Raw genomic sequence first — 20,178 nt, 5'->3', positions numbered from 1 at the left:
TATAAACTGAACAAGTTCCACAGAAATGGAATAACGTGTCTCTGAACAAAGGGGGGGGGGGGGGGGGGGCAAAATCAAAAGTCAATGCAGCTGGTGGCCACACCAGATACTGATTAAGTACTGCAGTGCATCTCCTCCTCATGGACTGCACCAGATTTGCCAGTTCTTGCTGTGAGATATTACCCCACTCTTTCACCAAGGCACCTGCAAGGATCCGGACATTTCTGGGGGGAGTGGCCCTAGCCCTCACCCTCTGATCCAACAGGTCCCAGACATGCTCAATGGGATTGAGTTCTGGGCTCTTCGCTGGCCATGGCAGAACACTGACATTCCTGTCTTGCAGGAAATCACACACAGAACGAGCAGTATGGCTGGTGGCATTGTCATGCTGGAGGGTCATGTCAGGATGAGCCTGCAGGAAGGGTACCCATGAGGGAGGAGGATGTCTTCACTAACGCACAGCATTGAGATTGCCTGCAATGACAACAAGCTAAGTCCGATGATGCTGTGAAACACCACCCCAGACCATGACGGACCCTCCACCTCCAAATCGATCCTGCTCAAGAGTACAGGCCTCTGTAACGCTCATTCCTTCGATGATAAACGCAAATCCAACCATCACCCCTGGTGAGACAAAACCGCGACTCGTCAGAGAAGAGCACTTTTTGCCAGTCCTGTCTGGTCCAGCAACAGTGGGTTTGTGCCCATAGGCGACGTTGTTGCCGGTGATGTCTGGTGAGGACCTGCCTTACAACAGACCTACAAGCCCTCAGTCCAGCCTCTCTCCGCCTATTGAGGACAGTCTGAGCACTGATGGAGGGATTGTGCGTTCCTGGTGTAACTCGGGCAGTTGTTGCCATCCTGTACCTGTCCCGCAGGTATGATGTTCGGATGGACCGATCCTATGCAGGTGTTGTTACATGTGGTCTGCCACTGCGAGGACGATCAGCTGTTCGTCCTGTCTCCCTGTAGCGCCGTCTTCGGCGTCTCACAGTACAGACATTGACATTTATTGCCCTGTCCTCATGCCTCAGTCCGTTCACGCAGATGAGCAGGGACCCTGGGCATCTTTCTTTTGGTGTTTTTCAGAGTCAGTAGAAAGGCCTCTTTAGTGTACTAAGGTTTCATAACTGACCTTAATTGCCTACCATCTGTAAGCCGTTAGTGTCTTAACGACCGTTCCACATGTTCATTAATTGTTTATGGTTCATTGAACAAGCATGGGAAACGGTGTTTAAACCCTTCACAATGAAGATCTGTGAAGTTATATGGATTTTTACGAATTATCTTTGAAAGACAGGGTCCTGAAAAGGGGACGTTTCTTTTTTTGCTGAGTTTAAATATGGGCTACAGCAGGAGTGGTTTTTTTTTAATGCTTTGTCTGTCTTAGTCCTCAATATGGTATTTCCCGCCATCGGGAAGCTAGAACCACTGTGGAGAATTGTGCAACGGTCAACGTTTTTCCACCTTGTGGACCATTTGAGTGTGTCAGAACAAACCAGGGCTTATGAAATGCGAGTTCTGGCAGAACTACAACATTTTAGATTTTAGTCATTTAGCGGACGCTCTTATCCAGAGCGACTTACAGTAGTGAATGCATACATTTAATTTCATACATTTTTTTTTTTCTTCTGTGCTGGCCCCCCGTGGGAATCGAACCCACAACCCTGGCGTTGCAAACACCATGCTCTACCAACTGAGCTACAGGGAAAAAAGTTGTAGCTAGGGAAAACGTATTTGAATTAGTAATTTTCACCGCATGGTTATATTATGTATTGTTACAGATCATAGGGATTACCTGTCACAAATGATATAAGCAGTCTGATAGAGATTTCTGTGTCCCTTGGATGCATGTCGGCTGACACTGTAGGACAGAGGAAACCAGGAGGATGAGCTAGGAAGCCTGGGAGCCGACATCTCCCTTTGAACCTCAGAATCCCTACGGGTTGTTATGTCAAGAGCAGCCATCGGGCTGCTGCTACTGGGACGCAGAGTGGACTATAGGAGAGAAACCCAGAGCCATATCAGGGGGGGGGATGATGTCCAAACAGAAGGGGTTAGGAGTAAGGGAGAGAGTACATGGAGCAAAATGCAAAGCTTGGGGGATCAAGTTCCATCCTTCCTCCTGAGATTTCTACCTGGTTACTAATTTGACCACGATAAGCAGAAATGGTGGAGCTGGCCTGCGCTCATCAGTCGAGGCGGTTTATCTGGACTGCCCAGAGACGACCTGTGATTCTACCTAATCGATTCAGAACGTGGGTCAAGTGTCCCTAATTATGCATTCCACATCACGTTCACGGAGCCACACTATGCTGGATTTAGGATTCACAGATCTTCATCCTCCATCACTCTGCAAGCTGGACTGACCCTCAACAAAAAAATACTGACTTGCTGGGTTTGATACTGATATTAACTTTGGATAAATATCAGATTTGGACAAAGCGTGAATATCATTGCAGAGGGTTATTTTTTGTTAAACTGTTGAAATAGATATTTTTGAAGGTGTACTCTTACTCAAGCTAAACTCTACAAGTTATCAGCGAGATCTTATATTTGTTAATAATGTTGTATGCACAATATTTCCCAAACGGCGTACAAACAAAAAAAGGTACATTTACAACAAATATTTTATTGGACCAGCGCCATGTATATGCCATGGCTAATATGCATTTGTATAAACATACTTAAAATAGAAAACTGCAATGTATAAAAATGTTCAAGTAAAAAAGTAAATATTAAAACAAAAGCAAGAAAGTAAATATAAAACAATAGCAAGACAGCAATCTGATGCAAAGTCCTTCATTTGCCAGGCATTTTTTTCAATTCAGGAGAACCTTAATTCAATTTTTTGGGGATAAAAAAAAGACAAACTATTACACAAATCATAAAATGCCTCACACATAAAAAAATGATATCAAAGAAGCTTAGTACCTTTCTATACAGTGAAAAAATACAAAACAGGACCTTTAAAATAAGTTAACAGGTCTCGAAACAATCCTTCTAGAAAACAAAAAAGGTATAGTTGTGATCAGTGCATGTTTTAAGCATGTATACAAAGCACTTTTAGACGAATGTCTACGAAGAAAGGTTTCTCCCACTCTGATTGGAAAAGCTCTGGTCGCGTTAGGATTGGATGATTGATGGGCAAATGGAGCAGTAACATTCAGACATCTTTGATAGGAGTACAAAACTGTTCATGACAGGATGGCCTTTATAAAATAGCTAGCCTATAATGCTACAGCTTAGATGATCAGTTACCTTAACTCCAAAATAGCATGTTGAAGCTAATTCAGGGTCCATATACTGCCACAACTATACTTTAAAATCAACCAAAGATTTACCTTCAAGGCAAGGAAAACTAGTGTTGTGAGTGGTGATTCCATCCACACTCCAGCTAAACTCCACACAAGTTCAATAATGCCACCGCTGGCCCTTTACCTTGTTCTGATCATATCTAACAGGGTGAGAGACACTAGATTTTTACTCCTGAAGAGGTTGTACCTTCATGTCCCGTTTGGCTCTGGGAAGAAAATGTCCCTTTTGTCTTGTCCATTCGCAAACATGAGTAACAGAAAAGATTCAATTGGGGTGAAAACCATGCCAACGTTAACTGTCATTAGTTTCTAGATTAAAATGTTAGACACCATTTGACCTGCTAAGGCAGAATATAAGTCCTCATTGTAAAAAATAGTCATTTTAATCTATAGAGAAGGAGAAGCTCATTGGATGTTGATCTCTTCTCGGCTGGGTCCTCAAATGCAACCAAAGTTCCTTGTTGTTAAGAGTCTCGTTCTGCTCTTGCAGACGCTAACTACAGAGGCCAACCAGGCAGAGTAGGATAGTCCTGGAGTGCTAGACACACAAACTCAAAAGGCCAATACATGCATGCACAACAACAACGTGTATACGTCCTTCACGTACATTACCGCTCTCACACACACGTCACCTCCCCCATTGATAACACATTCATACCCTTACACACACAAACTGTGCACCTGGGCCGTGTGTTTTACACCTTGCTCTCGGAAGGCAGTTCGCTGAGGGCAGAGACGATGTCACTAAAGCAGGAGCGGTCCTTGGGGCTGGAGGCCCAGCAGCGAGTCATCAGCTTGTACACCCGAGAAGGACAACCCTGGGGCAGGGGCAGCTTCCCCCGGCCCTCCCTCAGCTCTGGTAGCAGGAAAGACGTGAAAGAAAGACACATGGGGTTGAGAGCGAGTGAGATGCAGGGAAAGGGGTGAAAGATGGAGGGATAGAGAAATAAAAACATGGAGGGAAAGAATGTGTGGGGGTTAGAGTGAAACTCTGAAATAGATGGGAACCAAAATAACATTTATACCTCACTATCCTTTCACTCATGACCAATACTCTGAAAGGACCCGAACAGGAGAGCACAATAAACATCACCGCAATGTGAACATGTGAAAACTGTTTTGTACTAAAAAAATAAAGGTTTTTTTCGTGACATCTTGTGTGCATTGTGTGGTTTTAAACAACAATGAGCAGGCAAAGGTTAGTAAAGTAACCCATTAGGAGGATGACAAAATATGTGACCCTGGAATAGTGGTCTTCTACCTCTATCCCCATCTGGGGTGAAGTAGCATCCTTCAATAACAATAACACTTCCAAGATCCTGTTCGACTGCCCTCACCTTCGAGGACCTTGTCGTGGTCGAGCGCAGCGTGCGGCAGCTCCCCCAGGCTAAACACCTCCCACATGAGCACGCCGAAGGACCACACGTCCGTCTTGGTGGAGTAGTCATCCTCGAACACGGCCTCGCTGGGCAGCCAGCGCAGAGGGATCCACGCCTGCCGGTAGTGATAGTACTCACTGGAGGGGGAGAGGAGGAGAGGTTGATCTTTGGGTGATGTTTGGCCATTGGGTGGCGCCACAGTTAATTTAGTCTGTCATAGCTCATCACTTTACATATCACAGGTCTCTTTAAATGGAGACTTGCTTTGGGAAATCTATATTATCGATACAATTATTCTGTGACTGGATTCATCGAAATTAATCAAAACCTTAAATGTGGTTTTCAACCGCAAGGGATCTTTTCTAGTTAAATCAAGATTTAATTCAATATAATCTTACTCGTTGTAGACATCCTTGCTGAGCCCCAGTGCAGACACCTTGACCTGTCTCTTGGCGCTGATCAGACAGTTGCGGGTGGCTAGGTCCTTGTGGACGAAGCGCTGATTGGATAGATGCTCCATCCCCCGGGCAACCTGCAGACACACCCCCACCTGAGGGAGAGAGAGTGGGACATAGGAAGCATTAAATCGCTGTGTTTTCAAGCATGTGTGTGTCTTCAAGTGAGTGAGTTAGTGTGCGTGTTTAAGCATTTTAATGGCTTTTTTTTAAATCACATCTTATTAACCATAAGTTTCTCCTTCTGAGTGGTCCAACAGGCACAGTGAAAGCCAGTGGCATGATGCAACAGGAGATACTTACTGTAAGCACCAGCTACCAAATCCTGGCCTACTGCACTGAAGCCACGACCTGTTTAAGATGCTAATGTATGCGTTCTTTTGAGTGTGTGTGTGGTGTGTGTGTGTGTGTGTGTGTGTGTGTAAACTGACCTTCTGCTTGGTGCTGAGGTGATGGGACTTGGGTTTCTCCTCCTTGTTCTTGGACATCTTGAGGTATTGCTTCAGGTCCCCCTAGGAACATATACACAGGTCTGGGGTCGATGCTAAATCATGGATGAATTTTTTTTTAAAGGACACCCACACATGTTTTTCACTGCACTGGGGTCAATGTGTAGCTCATATTTTAAATCTGTATTTTATCAATGCACATGTATTTCAATGATGCAATTGACTGCCATGTAGGATACATAAAGTGTGTGTGTGTAGGGAGTAGGGTGAAGTTAAGTTGCCTGTAGACACAGATCTTGGGTCAGTTTAGCATTTCCCCCACTAATGGTTAAGGGTTGGGGGCGGGGAAGCTGATCCTAGATCTTTACCTAGGAGAAACTTCACCCCGGAGCGTAAGCAGGTAGCTCCCTCCTTACCAATTCAGCGTACTCCAGAATGAGGTAGTGGGGCTCGGCTTCTCTGCACATGCCCAGTAGGCGCACCAGGTTGGGGTGGCCCAGCTTGCCGAACATCTCGATCTCGCGGCGGAACTCCAGCTGCAGGGTCTCGTCCCGCGTCTGCAGACTCTTCACCAGCACCACTGTCTCCTCCTCATCTTCACTGCCTCTTCCTCCTGCCGACATGAGGCCTTTGGCTTTGGCAAGGAACACCTCGCCAAACTCACCTTTCCCTGTGTAGGACAAGGGAATCAGTATGATTGTATATAGCCTTTATTTATACAGGTAAGTCAACTAAGAACCAATTCTTAGTAACAAATGACAACTTTTCCAAATTCTTATTTACAATGACTGTGTGTGTGCGCATGCATTGCTCCATACCCAGAGTGGTGATGGTGGTCAGGTTGGCGCGGGGGTAGGGCCCTTTGTCGTGGCTGCTGTGGCGCTTGTTGTTGGCGCTGCTGGCTGTGGTGCCCATGTCGGTCAGTGCCACCTCCTCCTGGATCTCAGCGGTGGCCTGCCCGTTGGTCTGCACCGTGCCCCCTGTAGTGCCAGGACAAAATGGCATCCTTCAATACCAGTAACTAAACATTCTGATTGCTTGTACATACTCTTCTTATTTCTAGGTAGAAGAAACGTTAAAGCAACACAGACATGGAAATTAAGCATCACTTGAAACAGTTCTGTTTTGGAAGCTAACACATAGTTGTGGTGTTTACATTTATTTATTTTTGCCATTAATTGATATCATATTAAAAAAAAAAAAAAAAAATGCAACTGATACCGATATTGACTTTACATATCAGTGCCCGTCACTAGTAATATATGTACATGCAGTACAACAACTACACATATTTTAAATGTTTTCAATAAAGTTCAACTCAATTCTCCTCATACTACCAGGAAAACTAGACACTACCGAATTCAACTGAATGGAATCGACTGTGAACGCTGACCATTGAGGTGCTCTGTCTCGGCCTCCTCTGCCTCTGGGCCCTTTTGTCTCTTGGCATTGCGTCTCTTCTTGCAGTAGAACATCAGGCCCAGGACGATGATGATGTAGGCCACGGCGGCGCCCACCGATAGGCCGATTGTCTGGATCATCTTGTAGGGCGCCTTTTCGTCCTCCTCCAACGAGTGGTGCACGGGCTTCTCTGTTGGCACGCAGACACACACACGAAAGGGTCAGGTGATGTGCTTCTCTATTGAATTAAAGTCTTCTATTGGAGTCTATTGAATCACCATCTCAGCCTCAGATGTCAAGTGGACACTTCAAGACGGCGCCACTCAATTACATCCTTTCTAAATGAGACATTGCAGTGTTGAAATGTTTAATTTGTCTTGACCCTGTTACTGCCATTACACATTCAAGCTCCAAGAGGTATTTAGTTTAATTTCCTCCACCTACCACAACCTTAAAAATACTGTAGACAGCTGCAGCAGGCACACAAAGTTCATCAGTTTATCCCCTGGTGTCTTACCTACGACATAGAGCTCTGCCGATGTGTGGCCGATATTGCAGCTGTTGCCAGCGATGCATGTGAAGCTTCCCGTGTCCTCCACACTCACGTCGTGGATGACCAGAGAGCCGTTGGGCATCTTCTGAAACCTGGAGAGCAAACAGCAGAGGAGGAAACAGGGGTGAGGCCGTGGCTGCATTTAATTCCTTTCCCTCCTTTACTCCAGTCCTATTTCACTCCCTTCCAATTGGCCTTGATCTGAGGGGTCTCGAGGTATAAGGAGCTTCCACCATATTGCATTTACCTTAGAGAACTGCAAATAATGAAGGGTTCGACCTAAGGGAAGGCATAGGAAGGGAATTGGGACTGGCTGATGGCAATATGGCAAAGGCTAGATGGTTTCTTATCATGGTAGGGAAAATGTCACTAGCAAAACACACTATCCAAACATTCCGTTTAGCACGGTGTTCAGAACGAAAAACCCACAAATGAGAAACCAAATAGTACACAATGACTTTGGGCCTTAACAAAACAGACAGTTGTGGTTCTCTACCTGCTCTTGCGAGGCTCCAGGAACTTGTCTTTCTTCTTCCACTGGATAAAGGGCTGGGGGTCGCCGGTGGCCTGGCAGTGCAGAATGGCTGTGTGACCCTGGTAAACAGTGGTGTGCTCCGGCTCCATATTAAATGTTATATACACTGGGAGAGAGAGGAGGAGAAGGAAAGAAATAAATAGTGGAAGAGAAGTGTTGGTTAAGATGGATTTAGTTGCGTTGGAGTCTGGAGACAGCTTTGGTGATGGTGGCATTAGCACAGTTGATGAAATCATTGGTAAAAAAAAGAGAAACATTTGGGGTTTGTCTACATTAGCTGTGCACAACTTTGTTCTGCCATCTTGAGTACTGCAGTTTTTGTTTCTAAACCTAACCCTTGAACTTAATTACTGTCACAGGTTGGCTGGAGCATACATACACATTTTTTCACAGGTAGAAATCAATCTCTGGTTAAAGGTAGAGGACGACAACCGGAGGACCCTTGGTCTGTGTGGTGTCTGGTTGTATAGGTGGCAGCTTTGTGGTGTGTCTGTGACCTGCATTGGTGCCACTAGTGTTAGTGGAGGGATACCTGCTACGGTGAGCTGCACGGCGGCTGTGATCTGGCCCTGCAGGCTGTTGGATGCCAGGCAGGTGTAGTTGCCTGCATCATCCCTCGTCACCTTTGCGAAGTGGAGCACGCCGCCGGTCTGGACTACATGCTCCGGCAGCTCACTGCCATCTGCATGTGGGGAATATTAGAGATTAGGATTCACGTTTACTGTCCTACAAGTGGAGCACAGCTCACAGTTTACATAGACAAAACCCATTTAGAAATCACATTTACATCTACAATAGGTGTAAAAAAAATATACAAAAAAAATAAAAAAATCGGTCCGAAAATCTAACTATGCCAATAAGCTTGGTAGAAACAATGGGAGTAAGAAATATGGCGGAAAACCTGACTATTCCAATAAGCTAGGCAGTTATTACCATATTGCTTACACCCGTGCTATCCTTTGAGATCAACTAGAAGTGTCTAGGTACAAGGGGTAGGAGCTAAGAGTCGATTTTGGATTGGATTGAGTAACACAGTACTCAGACACACACACGTACAAAGGCAGGCAAGGAGGTCCGAACACCCACCTGCTTTGGTCCACTGGATGGTGGGGGTCTCGCGGCCCTTGGCGGAGCACTGCACAGTGCTCTCCTTGTCCAACTCCAGACACTGGGAGGGCTGGGGGGTGGGGGTGAACTTCAGCTTCTCTGGAGGAAGTAGACAAACGTGTTGGAGACAGAGCACAGAGTAGAGACAGACACACACATGCAGACAAAAGACACACACGGTTTCCGTTAGAAAATTTGGCGCTGTACAAGTGACCAGGAAGACTTAGATTTCTCTGACATTTTATACATTTACCGGTCATCCATATGCGTTATGGCGCGTAACCCATTACGTCTTCCAGCGTCATCAATAAATCAGCGATATTGGCCAAGAGAGAAATTTACATGTCCTTAAAAACAGCCTATAAAACTAATTACACAACACTATTTATTCTTGTGTTTCGATGTGTAGCATATGTAAAACTGAATTTCTTTATACTTAACAGATAGGCGACTGTCTGCTATACAGATATATGCGTTCAGAAATGGGGCTAATTCGTAAATTTCTATCAGAATATGTTTCTATAAAGACAGGCGTTATATTGAAAGATTATAGTGGTAACTCTGGTAGGCCTAAAATATTCTTCCTCATCTCAAGTTCAACTGTCGGAGTCATTTGGAGCCTTCATATCATAGGCCTGAAGTATAATAGGCTACACCCCACCAAACCTTCACAAAAGCTTCTAAACGTTATTAGGGTAAAAAGTAAGTAAAAAAGTAAGTAAAAGAAAAATGTCTCAACAGAATGAAACAAAACACTTGTGAACTGGTTTAAACCTTCAAAAAGGTTTGGAACAAGCTATATTTGCAGCAATTAACAAGAAAGGCTAGTGCTTACCTTACCAACAATAGGCTAATGATATTTATTTTACAACAGGCCTACTAAACACATCTTAAACTAAATACAGAGCAGACAATTAAAAAGACAGATCGAACTTAATTTAGCCAACAAAAATGTATCAACAGAATGAAACAAAACATGTTTTGCATATTTAAAGAACTGGTTTAGATGAATAAAATAGGCCTACAATAACAAATGACAATTAAAATAATAATAATCATCATCATCATGTTCCAACATTCCCTCTACCTGAATAGCAAGTTGCAGCCTGCATTTGGCCGCGCCAACATTCATCTCATCTTTGTCCACTACAATATTAGAGCTTGTCCATACAGAGGACATTCCCCTTGTAGCAGGGATCCAGACTAACATTTTCCCCTGCTGGCACTGGTGCCACTAAGTTTTTCAGTTGGTGGCACCAACCCATGATTTGGTCACACCAAATATTTTCACGGCATCACGCAATAGGACAAATTAGTAGGCCTATCATCTTATAAAGTAATTCAGTGCTTTATTAAAACGTGTATTAGACTACTGAGATGGTATTGAAGTAATAAGTTGTTTCATCACGTCATCTTTTTTTTTCATCTATTCATGTGATTCAAAATATTTGTCCAACCATACTCCAGTGATTGTCATGCATTTTGAGTAGAAAATTATACTATTGTTGTTACATTTTACTGTTAAAATAGGGATTCAGAATTTTATTTTGGTTGGGTTCAACAGAGGTGACTTTGCCTGCATCTTTATGTGATCTAATATCATAGACTAATTTATTTGGGGCTAATTCACCACCTGAGTAAGTGGAAACTCAAAACACATGAGCTAGATCACTAGCTCTAAATTGAATACCCACTGCTAGTAGCCATGTATAAATCTAACAGTACATTTAATGTCCCCAATTTTTTTTGCAGTTGTAACCTACCGCTCAATGAGGCCTATGCACAGCTCATGCACTCCGTTTCGCAAAGCCATATCAAATATCTTGTTTGTAAAATAGTTGCTACTGAGCTCAAAATGGAAAGTTAAGAAATAAAAAGTATATCACAGAAAGCTGAGAACATCCTCACACCACCGGTGACAACAGGATAGCTGTGTTTTACCTGCAATTGGTTTTTAAAATGTTATACAAATCAGAACACTTTTTTTCTCCTGGAGCATTTTTTCCCCCGGGAAAGGAAAGCGTGGCTCGCTCGACACAGCAGCAGGCTCCAGCGAAACCAGTACAGCGGCAAGTAGGCAGACACTTTCATTACAGGAATCATGAGGATAATGCACTTCACTGTTTGACCAAATCATGGTTTAGCCCCCTAAAGAAATAGGACGTTTTGAGTGAGGTGAATGAATGTGCAGCTCGCACCAATGCGACCAATACAGTTTAACTCATACAGACAAAATGAGACTAAATGGCCGCAGTCTGGAGCCCTGCCTTATAGGCTTTTCACTACTCTCTAACTTTCATTTCACTTCAATGAAAAAGGCCTCAATCTTCATAATCAACAGTAGCCTAGGCCAAGGCTCCTCTCTCCTCAGCAGGGCAGCCCCGGACACTTTGGCCGGCTACAGTTTTATTTAATCGGCATTTAATTTATTTGAAAATCGGCCAAAAGCCGGCAATTACCAGCTAATGGAAACCCTGATACCCACGCATATAACATGACACTCACACAAAAGTTATTTGTACACTCACACACAGGGCACACCACGAACACATCATGGCACTACCACACACTTGCATGCTGTCTCTCTCGCTTACAAACTCACACCTACGCATGTGCACACTCACCAAGTACAAAGACCCGGGCCCGGCCCTCCACCCTCCCGGCCTCCGTCTGGCTCCGACACATGTACAAGTGGTTATCATACACCTCCACACTGTTGATCCTCAGGGTCCCGTTGGGGTACAGCTTAAAGCGAATGTCCTACAGTCAAAAGATAATGGGTTAACAATAGGTTAAAAAGGTAATGAAAGTTACAGATTGCACCTTTATGCATATTTACTGTTCTGGGCATTAAAAAGTTAATCTGTATTGAAGCACAGTAAAAAACATGGGCTTTAAAGTGAATGTAAAATGCAGCGTCAGGGGCATATTTCAGAAAAGTATTTCAATACATGGATTATTCTTAAATGAACTTGACCCTGGTGTAACACTGCGAGAGAATGTCTCATTAACCGGATATGGATAGGGGCAATATTTTCACAGCCGGATGAAAAAACGTACCCGATTTAAACTGGTTACTACTCTTGCCCAGAAACAAGAATATGCATATTATTAGTAGATTTGGATAGAAAACATGCTGAAGCTTCTAAAACTGTTTGAATGGTGTCTATGAGTATAACAGAACTCATATGGCAGGCAAAAACCTGAGAAAAAGTCAACCAGGAAGTGTAGGATCTGAGAAATGTAGTTCTTTCTAGTCCCTTTCGAAACTACAGTATCTGTGCTGTTACGTTGCACTTTCTAAGGCTTCCATTGGCTGTCTAAAGCCTTCAGAAAGTGGATTGAGCCTTCCACTGTCTCTGGGCAGAGTATAGTAGCTCAGTTTCTGAGTGGTCTGCCTGAGGACAAAGAGATTGGATATGCGCGTTCCTGCGAGCACGCTGTTTTTTCTTTTCCTCCTTGAATGAATACACTATTGTCCGGTTGGAATATTATCACAATTTTACGTTAAAAATACCATAAACATTTATTTAAAACAGCATTTGACATGCATCCAAGTACGGTAATGGAACATTTTGACTTTTTGTGTCTCAAATTGCGCTCATGCATTACCCTTTGGATAGTGACCTGAACGCACGAACAAAACGGAGGTATTTGGACATAACTATGGATTATTTCGAACAAAAACAACATTTCTTGTGGAAGTAGCAGCCCTGGGAGTGCATTCTGACGAAGATCAGCAAAGGTAATACAATATTTCTAATACTAATTCTGAGTTTAGGTTGCCCCGAACTTGGCGGGTGTCTGAATAGCTCGCCGTGATGGCGAGCTATGTACTCAGAATATTGAAAAATGTGCTTTCGCCAAAAAGCTATTTTAAAATCTGACAGTGATTGCATAAAGGAGTTCTGTATCTATAATTCTTAAAATAATTGTTATGTATTTTGTCAACGTTTATCATGAGTATTTTTGTAAATTCACCGGAAGTTTTTGGTGGGAATACATTTTCTGAACATCACGCGCCAATGTAAAAAGCTGTTTTTGGATATAAATATGAACTTGATTGAACAAAACATACATGTATTGTATAACATAATGTCCTAGGAGTGTCATCTGATGAAGATCAAAGGTTAGTGCTTCATTTAGCTGTGTTTTGGGTTTTATTGACATATATGCTTGCTTGGAAAATGGCTGTGTGGTTATTTTGGTCTATGTACTCTCCTAACATAATCTAATGTTTTGCTTTCGCTGTAAAGCCTTTTTGAAATCGGACAATGTGGTTAGATTAACGAGAGTCTTATCTTTAAAATGGTGTAAAATAGTTGATTGTTTAAGAAAATTGAATTGTGGTATTTTAGCTGGTTTTGTATTTCGCGCCATGTGATCCCATTGGCTGTTGACTAGGGGACCCCGCTGGCGGAACGGGGTTCCGCTAGAGGAACGCCTAGATGAAAGAGGTTAACAATGTCCAGAACCGTATGTAAATATAAGTATATACATTGAGTGTACAAAACATGACATATTGAGTTGCACCCCCATTTCCCTCAGAACAGCCTCAATTCATCAGAGCGTTGACCACAAGGTGTCGAAAGTGTTCCACGTGGATGCTGGCCTGTTGACTCCTGTGCTTCCCACAGTTGTGTCTAGATATCCTTTTAAATATTTTGTCTAACCCATTTACCCTCTGAATGGAACACATACACAATTTGTCTGGATGCTTAAAAGTCTTTCTTTAACCTGTCTCTTCTCCTTCATCTACACTGGCTGAAGTGAATTTAACAAGTGACATCAATACAGGATCATAGCGGTCACCTGGATTTACCTAGTCAATCTATGTCATGGAAAGAGCAGGTGGTCCTAATGTTTTGTACACTCGGTGTATAGTAGTTCTTAGTGTATATTCCCACTTCTTTTCAGAATGATCAGGACACACAGTTCGGACCACAGGACTGACCTCGGTGGTGATGGGGATGAAGTTGCGGTACCAGGTAACCTCGGGCTGGGGTGTGGCGCGGGTGTGGCAATGCAGGTACCCAGGGAGGCCCTCCTCCAGCTGGCTGTCTTCTGGCTTTGTCACCCACTCCGGAGGGGCTAGGGGATACACACATTTAGCATCTCTTCAAAAGTAGTGTCTACACCCAATACATTTCAGCGGGTGCAGGTCACAACAAACGCCACACTCCTGGAGAGCCACAGTCCTTCAGAGTTGTCCAAATCCCGCCGCCTCAACAGTGAAACACCTGGGTCGTGTTCATTAGGGCACACTGTAGCAATATGTTACAAAACAGAAATTAGCGTTTTTTTATTGGACAAGTTTACATACTACCTCCCTGCTTCCCTCGATTTTAGACAGTTTTCTTCCGTTTTGACCACAAATATCCTTTTCACACCATCTTGCTGACCTGATCTAAACTATGCTGGTTCTGATATTTTCATTTCACATTGTGCTTTTCATCAAGGTTCCAGAGACAATTGTGGATGTGTAACCAGACCAGCTTGGTTTGGCTCAGTAGTATGAAAAACCTTTACGGTCTTGGTCAGGCTTGAGGTCTATACTCACTGGCCACGGTGACGGTCAGCTCCTGCCTCCTGGTACCGGCTTTGTTCTGGCCCACGCAGGTATACAATCCTGAGTCTTCCCCCTGGGTGGGGCTGAAGACCAGCTCCAGTCCGTCCTGGTAGACCCTGCCCTCTGAGGGAACTCGTTCCCCGCCCCACTCCCACCAAACATCGGGCTCTGGGTGGCCGCGAGGGGGGCGGCAGGATACCCGCTCCAGGGAGTTGGCCGAGAAGACCTGGCTCTGGCTGGGGCCCATCTCCTCGATTTCTGTAAGGGAAGGGAGTGATAGTCCATGACATCAGAAAACAAAAACCATGAATTAAGACCGCAAAACGAATATTGTGTCCTAATCATGAAAGCAATACAGTACACCACTCAACTGTAGAGTGGAACTGTTGACCCTGCCGTGCCAATCCAGCTAAAGATAGTGCAGATTAGCAAGGGATAACATTTATTAATGGAGTTAAACTGTGACAAGGTTCAGTAAGTTAGACATAAACTGAAGGATTCAAACAACTGTCTTGAGGCAGTGTGTCAAAACTGTGCATGCGCTCCCTTACCTGCTAGGTTCACGGTGGCCTCCAGAGTGACAGGGAGTCCGCGGGGACCTTTGGCCACACATTTGTAAAGCCCAGTGTTTCTGGGTTTCACCTGGGTGATGAGCAGGGAGCCATTGTTCAACATCACCAACCTAGGGAGGGAGAGAAAGCAGGTCACAACAAAATACAGACTTCATTATGAATATTCTCTGGAAAGTTGGCCAACTCAGGAAAGAGGACCCGCTGTTTGTTTTACATTTTCTGTATATTTGTACATTTTAAAAGGACTCTTGGAAGAGATACTAATAAACATTAGCGGTTTGCAGAATTCACCTCATAATGTCGACACGCATCTAAAACATTCATAAACACAGGTACACAACATGCACAAGCACACACAGCCATAGAGTGGATGTATATGGTGGAGACTGCTTCAAACTGTAATTCACATCAAGGAGACATCACGCATCTGGTATACTTTTGAGATAGAGATATCTACTCATTCAAGTGTTTTTCCTTTATTTTTACTATTTTCTACATTGTAAATTAATAGCGAAGACATCAAAACTATGAAATAACACATGGAATCATGTAGTAACCAGAAGTGTTAAATCAAAAATATATGTTAGATTCATCAAAGTAGCCACATTTAGCCTTGATGACAACTTTGCACATTTAACCAGCTTCACTTGGAATGCTTTTCCAACAGTTCCCACATATGCAGAGTACTTGTTGGCTGCTTTTCTTTCACTCTGCGGTCCAACTCATCCCAAACCATCCCAATTGGGTTGAGGTCAGGTGATTGTGTAGGCCAGGTCATCTGATGCAGCACTCTCCTTCTTGGTCAAATAGCCCTTACACAGCCTGGAGGTGTGTTGGGTCATTGTCCTGTTGAAAAACAAATGATAGTCCCACTAAGCGCAAACCAGATGGAATGGCGTATCGCTGCAGAATGCTGTGGTAGCCATGCTGGTTAAGTGTGCCTTGAATTCTAAATAAAATCACTGACAGTGTCACCAGCAAGCACCCCCACACCATCACACCTCCTCCTCCATGCTTCGTGGTGGGAACCACACATGCGGAGATCATCCATTAACCTACTCTGCATCACAAAGACACAGCGGTTGGAACCAAAAATCTCAAATTTGGCCTCATCAGACCTAAGGACAGATTTCCACTGGTCTAATGTCCATTGCTCGTGTTTCTTGGCGCATGCAAGTCTCTTCTTATTGGTGTCCTTTAGTAGTGGTTTCTTTGCAGTAATTCGACCATTAAGGCCTGATTCGCGCAGTCTCCTCTGAACAGTTGATGTTGAGATGTGTCTGTTACTTGAACTCTGAAGCATTTATTTGGGCTGCAATTTCTGAGGCTGGTAATTCTAATGAACTTATCCTCTTCAGCAGAGGTAACTCTGGTTCTTCCTCTCCTGTGGAGGTCCTCATGAGAGCCAGTTTCATCATAGCGCTTGATGGTTTTTGCAACTGCACTTGAAGAAACTTTCAGTTCTTGAAATATTCCGCATTGACTGACCTTCATGTCTTAAAGTAATGATGGACTGTTGTTTCTTTTTGCTTATTTGAGCTGTTCTTGCCATAACATGGACTTGGTCTTTTACCAAATAGGGCTATCTTCTGTATACCCCCCACCTTGTCACAACAGAACTGATTGGTTCAAACGCATTAAGGAAATAAATTCCAAATGAACAAGGCACACCTGTTAATCGAATTGCATTCCAGGTGACTACCTCATGAAGCTGGTTGAGAGAATGCCAAGAGTGTGCAAAGCTGTAATCAAGGCAAACGGTGGCTATTTTGATTTGTTTAACACTTATTTGGTTACTTCATGATTCCATATGTGTTCTCATAGTTGTCTTGTCATAGATGTCTTCACTATTATTCTACAACGTAGAAAATAGTAAAAAAAAAAAAAATGAGTAGGTGTGTCCAAACTTTTGACTGGTAATGTATGTATGTGTATATATCAACCCAGTCTTACCGGGACTTGTTAGTGATGAGCTCGTCCTGGTGGTACCACTCTTGGGTGGGAGGGGGCTCGGCGGTGAACAGGCAGTTAAGGAGGGCCTCCTCATTCCTCATCACCACCAGGTCCTCAGGAACCACCACGGGACGAGGGAAACTCTTATCTATACAGAGGGTAAGGGGTGGGGGGGTGATAGTGTGAGTGTGTGGTATGAAGAGACTGAGAAAGAGGTATACAGTACATAAGAAAGGTCAAAGGGCTCTCTTCAGCTCTGGCTTCTATTCACTATGTTGATGCCAGTTGGGCTGGGTGTTGCTTTGCAATTAAACTATGGGGAAAACTGCAATCTCTCCTCACCTCTTCTTTGTTGAATCTTTGTCCATATACACACCTATGATATTGAGGGTGAAGTTGGCATTGCTGCACACGTGCCCGGCTGGATTTTTGGCACAGCAATAGTAGAGGCCATTGTTATCTGGGCTGGCACTGGGCAGGGTCAGTGTTCGCTCCTTGTTGTTGATCTGATGGCTCTTCTCCGGCAGGCGCACGCCGTCTCTGTACCAGTGGCATGTTGGTCTGGGGGAGGAAGACATGACTACGTAATATGCATGAGTGAGTTGGCACATAAGAACAAGTGGAGAGACTGATGAATGCTATAGTGGTTAAATCAGTCCTCAATAGTGACCAGTATATTTACTTTGTAGTTTTGACAAAATCAAGTGGGCATCCTTCTACATAACACAATGAAAGTCCAGTGAAAACACAAGGCAACGTGGGGTCTTGTAAAGGCGTCAGAATGCTTCAGTTCAGCTAGCTGAACGAGTGTGCTCACATACTCAAGACGTTTGCTTGAAAAAGGGGGAATAGTAGTGTTTGTCTGTTTTAATATGCATTAACTCATCCAAAGAGTTGCGACTGGGAAGCATGCGGACACCTTAAGGCTGCGGTTGTGTTTCTCACCGTGGGTGTCCATCGATGTTGCACCTGAACGTCACAGGGGCAGAGCTCTCGATGTCCTGCTCTGATGCAGGATCCTTCAGGGTCACACCACCACTCTCTAGCCCTGTGTGACAGACAGATCAAGACATTATCTATCGATCGATAGAGAGAGGTAGGTAGAGTGAGTGTTACAAAAAAGGCAGAAGGTAGAGAGCAAGCACAACAGGAAGAGGGAGAGACGGAGGATTTTAAAAAAGGAGTGAAAAAAAAAAAAAAAAAGCTGTCAAACCCCCTCTTGCTGCTCATTAACACAAACCAGCCATTCACACCTGGCCGGCTAACTTAGCGCCAGCTACCAAAACAGCCCCTTCCCTTTAAGCTGACCTTCCTTGTTCTGTGACACAGCCAGCCAGACCAGCCGGACGCTGCAACTTCACAAGCGGTCCATCTTGGCAGAGGACATAAAGGACAGCATTGTCCGCCCCGCACTCAAAATAACCTCTCACGCGGGCGTGACTTCGTTCTTTGGTCCAGTGGAAATAAGAGTTAGAAAAAGGAAAGCACTGGCTGGTTCTCGTAAGAGTCTTCATAAGTATGAGGCAGCGTTTTCTTAGAGCTTCAGGAGATGTGTTTGATACCTGTTATATAGATGGAGGTTGTAGAGACACACATGGGAGGACATGCATATTGAGTTGACAGCTGGAAGAATAAAACTAAATAACTTTAAATCTATGGTTGCAAGGCAACTGTCAATAATCAAAACAGGTAGGTCTGCATAAGGTCTAATTGCTGTGTTGCATAAGGTCAAATTGCGCATTGCTGTGCAGCCAATTCAATGCATTTGGCAAAATTATTGCAGTAACATATATATAATTATGCCTATCATTTGTTATTACACTGTCACCCATGCTTACTTTGAGTGCTAGATTGAGTCATATCAATATCGGAAACATCTGTATAGATTTAACAATTGCACATCTATTTACAGTATTTTGGTTATGAGAACGCAAAACACTGATTTAAGGGCTTACATTGATGAGAATTAAGTAAGTAAAATTTAGTAGTATTTAAGTGAACTCACATTTGATGTTGAAGGACGCCTCGGTGGAGTGCTCCTCTTCTCCCGTGGCATTGATGGCAGCCAGGCACTGAAAGGTCCCGGCGTCCAGCACGCGGTCTACAGCAGTGAACTTGAGGTTGCCTCCCTCCCGAAAGCGGCGCTCCGTGTCGTTCACCGCATCGCCGTTTTGCAGCCAGATGTAACTCACGCTCTCCGCGTCGCTGACCTCGCAGCGTAACATGGCACTCCGGCCGTGCAAGGCATCCTGGGACTTGGGCTCCTTGATGAAGTGGAAGGAGGCGGCGTGAACAGTGAGAACTGGAGGATGGAGAGAAGAGAGAAAAAGTTAGAAGGAATTAGTTGTTAAGCTCTGACGTGTAACGCTAAACCCAAAAGTTATTTGGTTCGCAACAGAGCCTGTATTTAATGCACATACAAATTAAATCTTATTTTTCTTCCTTGAAAAGATGAAGTTGTCCAATGGCAGCTGGGAGTAGAGAGACAGACACCCAGGTGTGCTGCAGTTAGACAGACAAAAAGACAAACACCCAGGTGTGCGGCAGACAGACCGTGGGCCCCAGTTTCTCTAGACATGGTTCATAACTCCTCGGCCTCCCTCCTCTTGCTGAGTGACATGCCAGGTATGTACTCTGTCATCCCAAATAATAACCACGTCTCCTGCAAGATCATCAGTTTCCACTTGCATTGCTACATGCACAACAAATGCTGGCCAGGAGATTTTGGATGTTGCTAAACACCCCACCAATGAACTTCAAAGTGGTTTGGATGACACAACACCCTAGGTGAGCTGTAAATAACAAAAACATTCAGAAAAGTTAACTATCCTTTTAAGGGTGCAGTATAAGCCATTATAGGACACCCTATAGGACATTGCCACTCATTA

General features: G+C 44.0%; 1 protein-coding gene across 1 annotated transcript in view; it reads right to left on the bottom strand.

Annotated features, from left to right (window-relative positions):
• Positions 1–2,612: 2,612 nt before the first annotated feature.
• Positions 2,613–20,178, bottom strand: part of LOC106564807 (inactive tyrosine-protein kinase 7) — a 39,449-nt gene continuing 21,883 nt past the window's right edge. Inside the window, exons 2-20 of the mRNA XM_014131224.2 lie at positions 19,296–19,592; positions 18,236–18,338; positions 17,667–17,851; positions 17,291–17,438; positions 15,317–15,447; positions 14,757–15,023; positions 14,151–14,287; positions 11,821–11,956; positions 9,176–9,295; positions 8,622–8,771; positions 8,051–8,195; positions 7,519–7,646; positions 6,994–7,191; positions 6,419–6,580; positions 6,017–6,270; positions 5,583–5,663; positions 5,095–5,246; positions 4,655–4,833; positions 2,613–4,173 (exon numbers count right to left, since the gene is read on the bottom strand). Of these exons, the coding sequence (XP_013986699.1) occupies positions 4,013–4,173; positions 4,655–4,833; positions 5,095–5,246; positions 5,583–5,663; positions 6,017–6,270; positions 6,419–6,580; positions 6,994–7,191; positions 7,519–7,646; positions 8,051–8,195; positions 8,622–8,771; positions 9,176–9,295; positions 11,821–11,956; positions 14,151–14,287; positions 14,757–15,023; positions 15,317–15,447; positions 17,291–17,438; positions 17,667–17,851; positions 18,236–18,338; positions 19,296–19,592 (3,134 nt within the window). The 3' untranslated portion in view covers positions 2,613–4,012. The remainder of the gene's footprint in view (positions 4,174–4,654; positions 4,834–5,094; positions 5,247–5,582; positions 5,664–6,016; positions 6,271–6,418; positions 6,581–6,993; positions 7,192–7,518; positions 7,647–8,050; positions 8,196–8,621; positions 8,772–9,175; positions 9,296–11,820; positions 11,957–14,150; positions 14,288–14,756; positions 15,024–15,316; positions 15,448–17,290; positions 17,439–17,666; positions 17,852–18,235; positions 18,339–19,295; positions 19,593–20,178) is intronic.

Source organism: Salmo salar, chromosome 12 (assembly GCF_965601325.2).
Source record: "Salmo salar chromosome 12, fSalSal1, whole genome shotgun sequence".
Lineage (NCBI taxonomy): Eukaryota > Metazoa > Chordata > Actinopteri > Salmoniformes > Salmonidae > Salmo > Salmo salar.
This window is presented reverse-complemented; position numbering and strand designations above follow the sequence as displayed.